The sequence below is a fragment of the Camelus bactrianus genome, chromosome X (genome assembly GCF_048773025.1).
Source record: "Camelus bactrianus isolate YW-2024 breed Bactrian camel chromosome X, ASM4877302v1, whole genome shotgun sequence".
NCBI classification, from domain to species: domain Eukaryota; kingdom Metazoa; phylum Chordata; class Mammalia; order Artiodactyla; family Camelidae; genus Camelus; species Camelus bactrianus.
The window spans coordinates 100,267,265-100,282,416 of NC_133575.1; the positions used below are offsets into that span (position 1 = coordinate 100,267,265).

At 31.7% G+C, this 15,152-nt stretch overlaps 1 protein-coding gene across 5 annotated transcripts in view; it reads right to left on the reverse strand.

Moving 5' to 3' along the window:
• The window catches only part of ZNF280C (zinc finger protein 280C), a 46,272-nt gene that overhangs the window by 11,119 nt on the left and 20,001 nt on the right, over positions 1–15,152 (reverse strand). For 4 of the 5 annotated variants that reach the window (XM_010968429.2, XM_045505488.2, XM_074358907.1 and 1 more), the window contains exons 8-14: positions 12,194–12,364; positions 11,945–12,054; positions 9,989–10,209; positions 6,225–6,382; positions 5,431–5,531; positions 4,506–4,652; positions 705–836 (exon numbers count right to left, since the gene is read on the reverse strand). In XM_010968429.2, coding sequence (XP_010966731.1) covers positions 705–836; positions 4,506–4,652; positions 5,431–5,531; positions 6,225–6,382; positions 9,989–10,209; positions 11,945–12,054; positions 12,194–12,364 — 1,040 coding nt within the window. The remainder of the gene's footprint in view (positions 1–704; positions 837–4,505; positions 4,653–5,430; positions 5,532–6,224; positions 6,383–9,988; positions 10,210–11,944; positions 12,055–12,193; positions 12,365–15,152) is intronic. The other variant, XM_045505489.1, reaches the window with a different exon arrangement.

The following is a 15,152-nucleotide window of genomic DNA, read 5'->3' on the forward strand; positions in this document are numbered from 1 at the left end:
AGCATCGCTTTATATTATTTTAAATAGCTCAAACAGCTTTAATTAACTCACATTCAAGGTAAGTACTCAAAGCCAAATATAAATGTTTGGGAATTAATTCACTTTGGATTATGCATCCCTCCACTGGAGCAGATAGTCAAAAGCTGACTTTACATACAGAAGTTAGAGAAAACAGATGTACATAAGGTAAACAGGGAAAATGAAATTTGTAGTCAGATGTGTGTTTGCTCACTTAACATAGCAATGCTAATCAGGAGAACTTGCTTCCCTCTAAGAGTACTCAGTAATACCAACTTCAACAAACTATGGCATTCATGGTATTATGAAAGATGCTGGGGACACAAAAATAAATTAAACATGATTCCTGACGTTATAGTTTAGCAGCTAAAGCAGACATATATGCTGCCAACTGGAATAGCTCACAGACAAAAGAACATTCAAACAACCCATTGACTCAGTCTACAGTTAATCTAGTTGCACTCACTACAAAGGAACATGCTCCAATATAGCACATGTCAATCAACTCAAAAAACAATGGATAGAAAAATTTCTTTCCTTTTGTTTATAAGAATGATAAAACCTAAAATTAAAATTTTAATGACAACCAGAGGCCAATTTTTAATGTTATATTGAGCAGATAAAACCAGGCAGGGATTTATTTCTATTACCATACAACATTAAAATACAACATATTTAAAACTCACTTTTGTACCAGGAGGCAATCCTTCTAACTCTTTAGGCTTTATAAATGTCCGATGCTGGGTCTTATGATCCAGTTTCTCTTTGCAGGTCAAAAACTGTAGTCTGCATTTTGTACAACGATGAACCCCTTTTTTCTGTTTCAAAAAATATTAGAAGTAATATTAGAAATAATAATTTCTACAACCACATATCCTGGGACCTAAAATTGCTCTTAATTCTAATAGCTTAATAATTTTAAAACCAAAATGTTACCATATCCTATCATAAATAATAGCAAAAGATTTCATTTTAAAAGCACTTCTTGCATTATATTTGGATTTCAAAAGTATTTGTTATTATACAGGCAATCAATATGAAAATTATACCAATTAGATTCCAATGGGATAAGTCCTATACCATTTCTACTGTGAAAGTTTTTTAATTATAAATTTGAAGTATAAACTATTCAAAATACATGATACTGTGAAAATGAGCTATTTTCATCCTTGGAAAGATCAAATTCTTTTCATTTTTTATTATGTCCATTTGTTTCACAAGTTGGTAAAATAAGTTGAACTTTCTAATACCAAACAAATTTAACCAGACACTCCCAAGAAAGTTATGCTATAGAAATTGTTGTATAAAGCAGTGTTTGTCTAACAGAAATTTAAACAGTGATGATAATGTTCTATAGCTGCAGTATCCAATATAGTATCCACTAGCCACATGTGGTTATTGAGCACTTGAAATGTGGCAAATGCAACAGCAAAATTGATTTTTTTAATTTTAATTTTAATTAGTTTAAATTTAAATAGACAAATGTGGCTAGTGACTATGATATTTGACAGCATGTTATAGAAATATAAATAAGAACTGATTCCCCCCCCCCAAAAGAACTGATCCCAATCAACTGTTTGAGAACCCCTTAAATATGTTTCTTCTCAAACTCGGTCCTATTATTATTTTACCAATAGGAAACAGGACCCAAGAGAGATCTAAGTAACTTCCTCATAGCTAGTTAGTGTTCTTTCTACTACATATTAGCAGTTGCATATGTCTATGCCCTCATCAAATAAAAGAAATATTTTACATTTATATATCAATTTAGAACAACATACAGATACCAAAAAAAAAGAATGTTTTCTCTAAAGCTGTGTCTCTACAGGTTCATCATTATTTCCATTTAAAACACAAATAACCATTTAGGAAAATCAAATGAGGTAACGCATATGAAGGTACCTAGCCATTACTGGTGCACAGCAGGGATTTGATAAATAAAAATTCTTTACAAAGTTCAAATCAATATATAAATATAATGTATTTGTATTGCTATTTTAGTTTCATCTTAAGGCTATTTTAGAAGTATGGTGCATTGGATCATATCGTAGGTACAGGCAACATAAACAGATTCATCTATATATACTCGAGATGTAAAGGGGAAAAAAAAATCTCAGTCAAGAAACAGCAAGATTAACATGACAGAAAGTTCCTCAGATATAATTCACAGAAAACTTTTCTCTACCTGTACCTATATCCCATCCAGTTTCATGATTTTAAATAGCTTTCATCTAACTGCCTGTGTCAGTAGTCTCAAGACTACTCCCTGGTTTAATGATTCAGTAGAAGGACTTACAGGGCTAAAACGTTGCTAGACTCACAGCTATGATTTATTACAGTGACAGGATACAGAAGAGGATTAATAAAAGAGAAAAGTGCATTGGGTGAAGTCCGGAGGATGCCCGCATCAGTTTCCAAGTGCCATCTCTCAATGGAATTGCATAGGACATGTTTATCAATTCCCCCAGTGACTAACTGCAGCAATATATATGAAGTTTTTTTGCTTTGTTTTGTTTTTTGCCAAGGAAGCTCTCTTGAGTCTAAGAGCCCAGTTTTTCTTTTATGGAGTTCAGTCACCAAATCTTCAGACTCCCAGAAGTTCACCATAATCATATTTTTGTCCAAATGATCTAGAAAAGCTGGTACAACATGGCTCACGGTTCCACGCATGTAAAACACTCATTAGTTAGTAACAAAGGCTCAGTTTCCAGGAGTTAGCCAAGGGCTATTATGCACGTAGATTCTTCTGACAATGTGCATGATTTGAGCAACTCAGACCTGCTAGGTTAATGCCTTCCTATATATGTGGCAAGTTAAGACACAACTCAGGGTATGAAGTGTGACTACAGATCAGATAAACCACTTAAGAGACACAGTCCACATAGCAAGCCTATCTGTCTCTTTCTTACTTTTCTAAGCATCTATTACTCCCTCCATATTTACAACTCACTTTGGAGCTTAGTAAAGCACAAGAAAAAGAATTATGTTAATAGTGTCATAATAAAATTGACAGAGCTACTACTTTATATCTCATTCTTTCTTTCAAGACCAAAGGTCAAAAGATGAAATACAGAGCTCCAAGACCAGTGTTTCACAAACTCTATTCTTCAAAAAATATTAATATTTATTGTGCAAGTAAAGGATTCAATGGTCAAATAAGTTTTGGGAACAATATATACAATATCTCTTGTTTGGAGATTTATGATCTTTTAAGCATTTATTTTAGCATGTTAAAAGCTCTGAAAAGTCCTATTTTGAAAACAAACAAAAAAACTATTCATTTTGTAAGTCTAGCCATTCACTGAATTTCTTTTTCCAGGAACAATTTTAGAGCAGAACATCTATTTAACATCTGATGAAACACTGTTGGGGAAACCCTAGAACAGAAGGATTTTGATAGAGGTTCTTCAGGATGAGGTAGCATTCTAGGATAAAAAAACAAGTATGTGGGTACCGTTTCACCCCCATCCATGGGTGATGCTGAATGTATCTAGATATTCTTACTTTTATGATTTTTTCCAATTAACAACTATAAGCTGATTTCATGATTATCTAACGACTGAACTGAAAGCAATGATAGCACAAGTGCTGAATAAATTGGATGATAATTCATTCAATAACAAGAAAATGTAATGAATGGGCTGATGAGTGAGGAGACAAAACTTGATTACATAATCAGATTCAGTAAATTACTTGACTTCTGATTTTGGCAAAGGTATTGCTCTTTCGAACACTCAAGAATAGGTTTCTTGTTTTGTCAAACTTTTCAGCTCAAATAAAGGATGATCTAATTGTGCAGAAAAAGAATCAGCAAGCACAATATGAAAATTCAAGGGAAAAGTCCAAGCACTAATATTGACATCCCAGAAATTACATAGCAGAACTGGCAAAAGTCATCCAGGAAACAATTTATAACGTAAATACAGTTCTCTAGCTTAGTTCACACATCTAGAAATATGTGTCATTGCTGTTTCCTTTGTCACTGGCTGCTACAAGAGACCATCCTGGGTTACTGATGACAATCACATGTCTTCTTATAATAAAAAGTGGGCTAGAAAGTGTAAATCATGTTTGAAGAGAAAGAGAAAAACAGAAGATTGTGAATCCTCAATCTTATCTTCCTCAGTTCAAACTTACCCTTTTCTCTGCTCTTGATTTTAAGATCATTCCCATTCTCACCACTCTTAGATCCCTGAAATAGCTAATGTAAATATTCCACTCATCTTTCTTTTTTCCCACCACTCTAGGCTTCCTATTTCTACCTGTCTTTCAAAATTTTCACTATTCATGAGCCTCATTATCACCAGGAAGTAGACAAGAGAAAGAAGTGGAAGTTTCACAAGTACTTCAGCATAAATTATAAATTAAATGTGTCATTTGGAACGACTATGCTTTTCTTCTAGAACAAATCTAACCAAAGTTCTAAGTTTTATATATATACTTTTTCAATAAAACAAAATGAACAAGTAAGAACTGCTAAATCTCACCTGATGCTTCATGTAATGATTCATGTAGGGGGTTGCCATTTTACTAACTTTGAGGCAAAATGGACATAGCAAGTTCTTAGTATTTTCATGGGATGCTCTGAAGTGAGCTTCTACATCAGAAAATATGGATGATCTAAACTGGCAAACCTAGAAATATAAAGAAGATTTAGTTTATCTTGAAAATTTATAACAGACGTCCAATTACATCCCAGTAGTAATGATGAGTCATTTGTTTAGAGGAACATTACATACTCATTCAGCTTCACTGCCTATACAACTAAAGATCCTATTCATGCAAGTAAAAAATAATCTTTGAAACAGCAAAGTTGTCTTTTAGAGTTTAGGGATCTATTCCTAAACATAAGTGGATTCCTTTCTTCTTTTCAGATCTACTACCCCCCATCTTGGCTTGAATTTCCAAACTCTGACACCTCTTGACCTGTAAAGTTTTTCTCGCTACATAAAATGGATTATTCCCTTCTTTGGATTTTAAATAGCATCCAGGCTATAACAGAGGCAATTTTTCTTTATCTTGCTATCTTACTGGGAACCACTTCAAATTCTGGAAAAAATATCACCTCCAAAGCCTTTAGCTGAGCTCCCCATAACTAACAGTATTTCCTATTTCACTGGCATGCTTCTATTCCTCCCTACATGGTAAGAAAATCCATGTTTGTTTGCCTTTATCCAAGAGGGCTTTTTGTTTGTCTAGTACAGAGTTCAGCAATCTATGGCCCATAGGCCAAATCCAATCCACCACCCCTACATACTCCAGTTAAACCAAGGGAGTTTCCACTATTGAAGAGGGTCTTTATTTTAGTAATTTGTTTTTATTTAAATGGTTAAAAAAGCAAAAGAACAATACTATTTCATGGCACATGAAAATTAAAAAAACACCAGAATAAGCAATAAAATGTGCATGTACCTGGCAAATATATGGCATTTCTCCGGGTTTATGAGTGTCCTTCATGTGTTGTAAAAGAGTATGCTCTGTTTCAAATGATAGCTCACAGATTTTACAAATAGCTGAAAATGGAAAAAAAAAAACACATTACACTATTTTAAGGATGTATATAAATCAAAGATTCAACTTGTACATCCATAACAACAGCAACAAGAAGTAATAATAATAAAGCAGTAGTGATGGTGGGTCCAACAACTCTATAGTTGTTAACTTTGTAATGCTGTTCTAAGGACTTTACTTACATTAGCTTGTTTCATTCTCATACTATCACTGAGAGTGGTACTGCTAATTTTATCCCCATTTTTCAGATGAGGAACCTGAGACACAGTAAGATTAAGTAACTTGCATGACATCTCATAACTGTATTAAAAGAGGCAGAGCTGGGATTTGAATATAAGCTGTCTGACTCCAGAGTCTGTGATTTTAACTATCATTGCAGTTACTTTTCTTGAGTGTAAAACAAGACCACTGAATTCATATTTGCAAATCAGGGAATTCGAGTTTTCTAATTTATCCCCCTACATATGATACATGAGTTATGCCAAGGAAGTTTTGATTTACAAGAGAGACTTCAATTTTAGAAAGTAACTTTATTGAAAAGTTAATACAAGTTAAAACGTGTTTTTCAGTTTTGCCCCCAAATTACAAAGTCTATTTCTTATTCTTATTTTTTTTATCGGATTTCTTAAAAATCCCTTCTAGTTTAGATAATCAAAATCACTAATATTCAGGACTTTAATAAAGTTGTGACTTACTAGAAAACTCATGGGGGGTGTGTGTACTCTCAATGTGGCACTGCAGCTGGAACGGTGTGGGATACTGACGGTAGCAGTGCTGGCAGGTGGTGTGGCTTTCCCAGCTCTCACTGTTCTGCTTCTCAAGTTCCAAATGGTGCTTCATGTGGTTCATGAACCTATAAATGATTGTTAACAGGTGCGAATATTCAGATTTATAACCAAAGACAAATCTCACAAATAAGTATCTGAACTTAAATGTTAAAAATGCAGCTGTGTTACTCAAAACAACACCTCCAAAGCCTCTGGAATAACTCCTCTGGAAAAATGTGCACTTCAAATAATCACTCTCATTAAGTGGCTCAGTAAACACTTTTTTCTGCACCTTTGTTTCACAATATTCCATTAAAATAGTTAATATGAAATACCACTAAGTTGCTTCTTCACCATTATATTAGATTAAATTTTTTTTTTGTAAAAACAGCGGGCTTCTTTTCCATAAACAAAATACTATTTACATTTTAAAACAAGATACTTAAAGGAAGGCAATTCTACCAACAAAAGTAGCTACAGAATCATGAGAAATCTTTTGATGGTCTTGAAGTTATACAATATGTTTCAGCTGCTTAAGAGACAAATTATTTGTATTTTTAGTTATGTCTCGGTTTCTAAGTGCATGTAATAGCAATTTTAATACCCATAATCACAAGAATCTTTTATCTAATGATAGGAGTTTTCTGTTAGCACAAACGGTTCATTTTAACTCCCACACTGTGCCTTTTGTAGCAGCATCCATTTTTTTCAGTTCTACATTCTGCTATGTGAGAGTCCCTAAAAGGCTTCTTATGAGAAGGAACTATGACCTTCAATGGCAGAGAGTACAATATAACAGGCATATCGATTTCACAGGGCTTACTGAAATGTTTTTACTGAATTTCAAAGTAGTTATTTAATCAAAACAACAAATTTAAGACTGAGTCCAATATTAACAGCTATTCAGTATGAGTCCCTCAAGGAAATAACCTTGAAATGGAGCAATAATGACAGCAATCATTATGGAGGTTTTAATATTTATTGTCTCACATCTCTAAAGCACTACTACTCTTTAGAGCTGCTTATGGTACACTTTGAAATATCTTTTCCCTCCTTTCATTTTAACATCATATCTTTAAAATCTATGTAAGAATCCTAGTCTTGCCTAAATATTTACATATAAAGGTCATGAGCCATTAACCTTTCAGCTCATAACTTTAATAAAATCTACTTATATAAAATAATCTGTTAACTAACTACCTATCTCTCAAATATTACCCGGTCCCCATAAGCAGCTCACACTTCTCAAACCAGTAGATGGAAATGGGGGAAAAGGAAAACCCCTCACAAGGCTACTCTCAGAATGAAATAGCCCTAACTGGTTTTGGTGACACTCACTGTAGGAAAAAAAAAATCCTATAATATGTTGACAGAGCAGAGAGGAGAAATCTTGAGTTATTAGCTTCCACTATCCTTTAAAGCCATCAATTTGCCATCCTAGATTTTACCATTACGGTAAAATATTATTTAACACACATAACAGCTTTAAAGAAAGCTGTTCAGTGTTTACTGTTCTGGTTTCATTTACTAAATATTATGTCCAAAATGCTACAAATTCCTCGGTATTATAAAATAAGGTTAGTTAAAATTTCTAGATATTCTGATAATCTAGAAATATGTAATCAGTCTTTTGAAATGAAAACAAAAAACAAAAAACAAAAAAATTTCATGTTTAATATTAAATGGGCTCATCTTAAAGAAAAAGCCAAAAAGCCAATGCTGGAAGAACTTCTAACATCATATGCATAATGTTTAAGTATAACAAGGAATTTAACCAGTGAACCACTTTTCTATGTATTTTACCAAATTTTAACATTATTTTCTGATATATTTTACTGTAAGAATGATAAAAATATGGAAGGAGGTCACAGAGTTCCATTGTAACTTTGTTTCAGTGTTACATCTCAAAGCATAATTTCTCTTCTGTTAAGACACTGGGAACATTAGCAATTGACAGCTGTTAGGGCTTGATAAAAGGAGGTAAATAAGTGTGAAAACTCATATGAATAATATACATGAAAGATCTTTGAAAACTATAAACCACTACCATAAGTGTAGCATTCATAATATTTTAGGCTTAGAGTGTATTTCAGTGTTTTTCTATGTACTTCATTTTTGACCCAAGAATTCACCAGAAAATAAAATAAATGCTGGGTTAAGAAATGACCTACCTATAGGATGTTTAAGAATGCTAGTTACAAATAATGGTTATCAAGGGTAAATATTTTTTAAAGTTTGTATGTGCATGTGTGTCACAATATAGGTACAGACATACATATTATATATATATATATATATCTCACCTAAGGGAAGTGCACTGATGTCTGCAATTTACTCTGAAAAGTATCAAAATATCAGATGGGTCTATGGATGAACAGATATGTGGTAATTCAAGTATAGTAAAATGTTAAAGGTAGAATTGAGGTAGTAAATACATAGAGACGTTCACCGTAAAAATTTTCAACTTTGCTGAATATTTGAACATTTTTATAATAAAATGTTGGAAAAACAATTTCAGGCTATATAGCCAATTAAAAAATACTAATCAGTATGTCTTGTTACTTTTTCTTGTTATCTCACTTAGGATGATAGATATGCAATATACCACATAATTCAAAGACTGCAAAGTACAAGTTCCTAAAATTTAAAGAATAAATTCCATTGCCAATTAAATAAATCTTCAAAATTCCATTGCCAATTAAATCTCTATTTTTAACATTTGTTACATTGTAAAATCAAAGCAGACGTGTTTCATAGAACTGGTACTTCTCTAAATGATCAAAAAGATCACTTTCTACACAAGGTAACTGTACCAAAAATTATAAGTATGAATGGAAAAGTTAGAGCATTAAATACAACAAGTATGGAGGAGGTCAAATTGGATAAAGTGGTTCTTCCTGTGACAGGAAAAGTAAGATTCATAAGCAGCTAAAAAATAAAAAAGAATAAAATAATGCCATTTTCAGCAACATGGATGGACCTGGAGATTGTCATTCTAAGTGAAGTGGGCTGGAAAGAGAAAGAAAAATGCTGTATGGTATCACTTATATGTGGAATCTAAAAAAAAAGGACACAAATGAACTACTTATTATTTATAACTTAGATGACTGATTTCTTGAATATGTGTAAGCACACTTGACTATCCTTTATGACTGGATTACTGCATTCTGTTAATTCTTATTTTGTGGTTGGCTTTATTCCTTTGATAACTACATAAGTTTAAAAACCTAAAGCTCTAAACTATTCTCAGAAACAATGATCAGTACATATATGTAAACTAAAAAAAAATGTGCAGTATATTGTATATATGTATTTACATGCAATATATTGTATATGTGCAGTCAAATTGTAACAATTCTACCTAATAAAACTGAAAACTGGAAAAAAAAGAAAAAATATCTCATAGAAAATTCCTAGTTCATTGATAAATATAGAGAAAAGAATAACTTTCCCCTAGGTTAAAATAAATTTTGTCTTTTCTTAAGCTATCTGAAAGAAATGCGACTAAGTGGATCCAAGTGTCAAACTTCTAAAAATACAAGAAAGGACAAAAGCTTTTCAACATGAAAATCTACCTTTATTCTTAGTAGAAAGTGTTAAAATCGCTTATCTAGGATGGCATAAAAAAGTACAATATTTACATCTGTTGCATTCCTATTTTCAAACAGAAATAGAAATAAGTATTTACATACCTAATATTATTTTTAAGGACTTTCAAGCAGCTGAAGCATTTAAAGGTTGTGTAAGTCTTCTGTTCATCATCAACAGCTCCTTCATGTCTTCCATAGTAAAAGTCACTGACTAACATAATCAATTTCCCTTTCTCTGCACCAGTCTTGTTTCTATTTTCATGACTTGAAAGTTCTACTTTAATCATGTCCAAAAATGTATTTACCATGTCTGGACAACAACGCTGAAAGATAAAAATATATATAAATCTTACTATATTTCCTTGAAAAATTAGATACCAAAAAAAATTCTGTGTTTATAACTAGGGCCAGCTCACATGGAAAGATAGTCTCTCAGAGTTTTAATCACAAACAGTTCTATAATAAATAAAAGTTACATTTTAGAAAATGTTTGCCACTTTCTCCAGGTGCAGAAGTGTATATAATATGCTATAATTTGTGCATAATAGATGGAAAATAAGACCATTCATGTGTGCCTGTATATGCAGAAAGTCAAAGAGGATACAAAACAAAATTAATAAAAAAAATTTCCTTTGTGAGTCATACTGGGAATTAGGCAAATAGGAGACGGGGTGTGATTTTTCATATATTTGTTCTTGTACTTTTTGAATCATCTGACTATATTACCCAGCCCCCAAATTAAATAAGCCAAAGATAGCTAAAAACCTCAGCCGTTTCTTTCCTCTCTCCATTTTTGATGCAAAACATAGAAACATCATGTATCTCTACACAATATTACATAAATAGGAAACCTGAAAGCACTTGCAGAAGTTACTTCTCACTTTTAAAACCAAACCCCAAAGTCCAGTTAACAGAAGTCACACTCAGAGAGGTGAAAATAGTGATAGATCAAATACAATTTTGCCCAAGAATGAAGAGACTATTTGGACTTTTAGGATGCTCCTTTTCTATGTTTTTTTTTGTAAAATGCTGAATATCAGTGAAAACATTGACAATCTTTGGAATAGTGAGCAATAACTTTTCCCAAATTGCTTCCTTTGCCTTGCATTCTTCTCATCCATTCTTTCCTGTATATAATCTACATTGCCTTTTTTCTTGCCTCCTTTCCTGCCATTTATATTGGGCAAAGAGAATACAGACTATCTTTCCACAGATGCACAGGACACTGTAATATCTACTAAAATATTTTCATTAGTACTTTGAAAATCTCCTAAAACTTAATTTCAAGAGCTTCTTACACCAATATAAAGCTAGAATTAATCTATAATAACGACACAAACTATATTCTGGATTTAGTTAAAACTATCAATTCATATTAAATGCCCCACCTATAGGAGTTTATGTCTGAGCGCTGAAAATTAAAATGCAAGCCTAACATTTTCATTGAGTAATGTGACATGCATATGTCACCATGGACAAAAAAATGAAGCCAAAAAAAGGAATTAAGTGGGGAGGGGACAGCTCAGTGGTAGAATGAGTGTTTAGCATGCACGAGGTCCTGGGTTCAATTCTCAGTATCTTCCTTAAAAAAAAAAATTTATTTTTAATAAAAGAATTATTTAATTATTACTAATTACTGCCCCCACCAAAAAACCAACAAAAAAACCAACAAAAAAAGTTTAAAAAAAGGAATTAAGTTACATGAAAGATTAAGCACCCAATAAAATGCCTGCTTCACAAGAAGTTTGAAGAATGGCATGTCCTAGTCAATAAAATATTCTGATTAATACATGATTTTCCTTAAAAATTAAAATATAACATGCATATACTATAGTGTATGTAAACTTAATTTTAAAAATTTAATGACTGGAAGGATTTTTAAATCTTGTATAAAGATAATCATTATGAATATCAGTTTTTATTTAAGTTAAATGAAAATACCAATGAGAAGATTTCTTTTCTAAATATCTGGACAAACTAGCATTTACTAAATATCAATCCTTAATATTTTCAGAGATTTGTGAATATTTTCAAAAGTCAAATATTGAAAAATTTTACCTTCATGTGATACTTCAAAGGATCCAAAAGATTGAACTGAACATTGCACTTTGGACAGGATCTCAGAAAAGGCATTCCAGTTTTATGAGAAATTGGTGAGGTATTGGTACCTAAAATAAAACTTTAATGATTAAAATTCTTCTTTTTTTAACCTTAAATACAGCCAGTAATAATTATTTCAAAATTCATCATAATTTCTGAAATTTATGTATACATAATTTCTTTTTTGTATGCCAGTTTCATATTTACCTTTTGATATCATAACATGGGAGGATGCCACTGAAGGAGAGTTAATTAAAGACAATGAAGAACAAGGATTTATTTCAGAAACACTTTCGCCGGTCTTTGGCTTTTTTGGATTAACACTTTTTACTTTAGAAGCAGTAGAACGTTTTTTTATAGGCAGAGTTTCACCTAGACCTACAGTGATTTAAATAGTGGGAAAGATATTTGAAATTGCTTTAGTATAGAATATTGCTTACAAATGCTATTAAAATGGCCTTACATTTAAAATTAAGTAAAAAATACTTTGGAGATAAAGGTGATATAATTGAATTATCATATCATACAACTGACAATAAAGAATTTATATAATCAACATATAGAAATTGCACAGCTATTATGGACTACACAGTTTGAAAAATTCATGAAATAAACTTTTTATGCAAGAATATTCTAAAGATGTTTTCAAATAAAGAAATATAAATAAGTATCATTTAGGAAGTCAAACCAAAAAAATCCAAGCCAAAAAAAAAAAAAAAAAAAAGCAGCACAGAGAATACTCGAAGTTCAGTTCCAAAAACTGAACTTCTCTTTAGATGCTTAAATGCATTTGAGCTTATAAACAAAAATAATTTACATTCTAATCTAAAAATTTAGAGAAACTTCTTGAGATACTTTAAAAAAATATCCTAAGATGTCTAATGGAAAATCAAGTTAGTTCTTTTTCCAGTTAACAAACTGATAGGTAGTTTAAATTATCTATTTAATTCCTAGGTGCAAAGTAGAGACAAGTAATCTTGAATATTTTGAATGACAATACCTCGCTCATTTATATGAAAAAGTTTGGAGTTATGATGGCTTGTAAATTATGTCCCCCTGATCCTAATGATGATGTCTTAGGGAATTCAATGGGCATCTCAGATAGAGCAATTCTCCTTTTATCTTTTTTTAAAAAAATTAGACTTTTACACAGATTTTGTTTGAACAGAGATTTCATTGCTAAAAGTAGTTTTGACTTTGAAAACCATCACCTTAAAGGCTAAAAGGATTATGTAATTTAGGGCATTCACAAGAGAAGTGGGGCTATTTAGGCTATAACCAGACCCAGAAAAAGTCCTTTTGAAAATAACAGACAACTGTATTTTGTGATAAAGATTCTAAAACTGCACATATTTCAGTGCTCCCAACTGTACACTAATAGGAAAAGCAGAACAGATATATGCCAGGAAAATAAAAGTATTACATTAGTGGGCTCCTCTATCAAATCTGTGTTTCATTCTCTGAGGTAACAGAGAAGTGATTTTTTTTTTCATCTTCAAGCTAAGCACATGATTACTGACAGCTATATTGCAGGCACTTAGGACTGATTTCAGTGTATTCACACTAACATTCTTTTCAGATGCTTAGGTTAAGTGAACAACCAATGAGTGCTGATATTTTGGATTAAGCAACTGGTTATCTAGTAGGTTATTTTATATATAATTTTTAAGCATGCATAAATCTCCAAGTTAAATAAAATCTCTCTGAGCTCAATAGGTTTAAATTCTGATTCTTTAACTCATTTTTCTCTGTTTCCTTTGGCTTGTGCCATTCACTAACCTCAACAGTGCCAATAAAAATCCTATTCTTACTCTTCAAAATCAAGTTCGAATCCAGCCTTCTCCAAGAGCCTATGATCATCCTAGACAGGAGTCCATTAATCATGTTTCTGAACACATAGTACTATTCTCATTCATAATTATTATTCTAAGAATGTTTATTGTCAAGTCCTTTACAGCTTTGGTGCATTTTTTACTTCTTAATTATCTCATTTGAGCTTCAAAAAAAGCCCTGAGATAAGCAGAGCAAAAATCAAAATTATATAGCTAAGTGGCTGATTTCAGGACTGGAGAATGAAGTGCATTATATGAGGAAAATAAAAGTATCTATCTTAATAAGTGAAAACTGAAGTATAAAGAGGTTAAGTGAATTAATAAAGGCCAGAAAAATATTTAGAATAGAGGCTCAAGTCTGTATTTTCCTAATTAACTATAACCCTTTTTACCATCAGGGCAAAATTCTACTTCCTGCAGTATAATAACTTAGAGAGACAGTAGAAGCTTCAAGAATTCAGATTTTTTTCTCTGAATAAAGACTGTGTGCTTTATAAAATCAAATTTTAGACATCTATTTTATCTCTTTATTTATTTTGGTTCTTGGCTATTTTACTAACTAGATAAGTGACAAAGTGACACCTAGATAAGTGAATATCAAACCAAGTATTATCAAGGGGAAATATTTTTGGCACACATAATACTATAAATTTCTTTCTATTTTGCTTTGGTAAATATACCCCAATCTGTTAGTAAACAATTTAAACATTCACAAAAATTCTTGTGTACCTTTCTCCATTTAATGAAATACATCAAATTTGCTAATATGGAAATAGTAATTGCTTTGATTATAAGGAATTGTTCCACAAGATAAAATTCCTTTGTGGCATACTAATTTATTTCAGGTTAATGAAGAACTTTGTTATGATACATAATCAAAGAACTATAATTCTTCTTCAATTGGAGACTTTCATTATTCCTTCAATGGATATTTGCTGAGTACTTACTATGTGGAAATCACTTATTTTTTTAGTACTGCCATTTTATACTACTACTCTATAGTCAAATTTAACTATCCACATCTACATCATTAACTTGGATAGAAAGACACTAGCCTATTAGGAAATCAACTATAACCATTCACTTTTTCTCAAATAATTCCAAATAAACCATGGTACTAGGGTATCAGGGGCCTTCCCTGACTCACAGGAATTATATTAAGATTTTTCAGTGCATGGCTGGTTCCAAGTGAGAATGAGCTCAAAGAATATATGTTAGCCAACTTAATAAAAAGAAATAAAATATTCTATCATAAAATACAATTTGATATAAAATCACTCAAAAAAGGCATTCAGGAATTATTAGCTTTCATTTTACAATATATAAAAAAATTA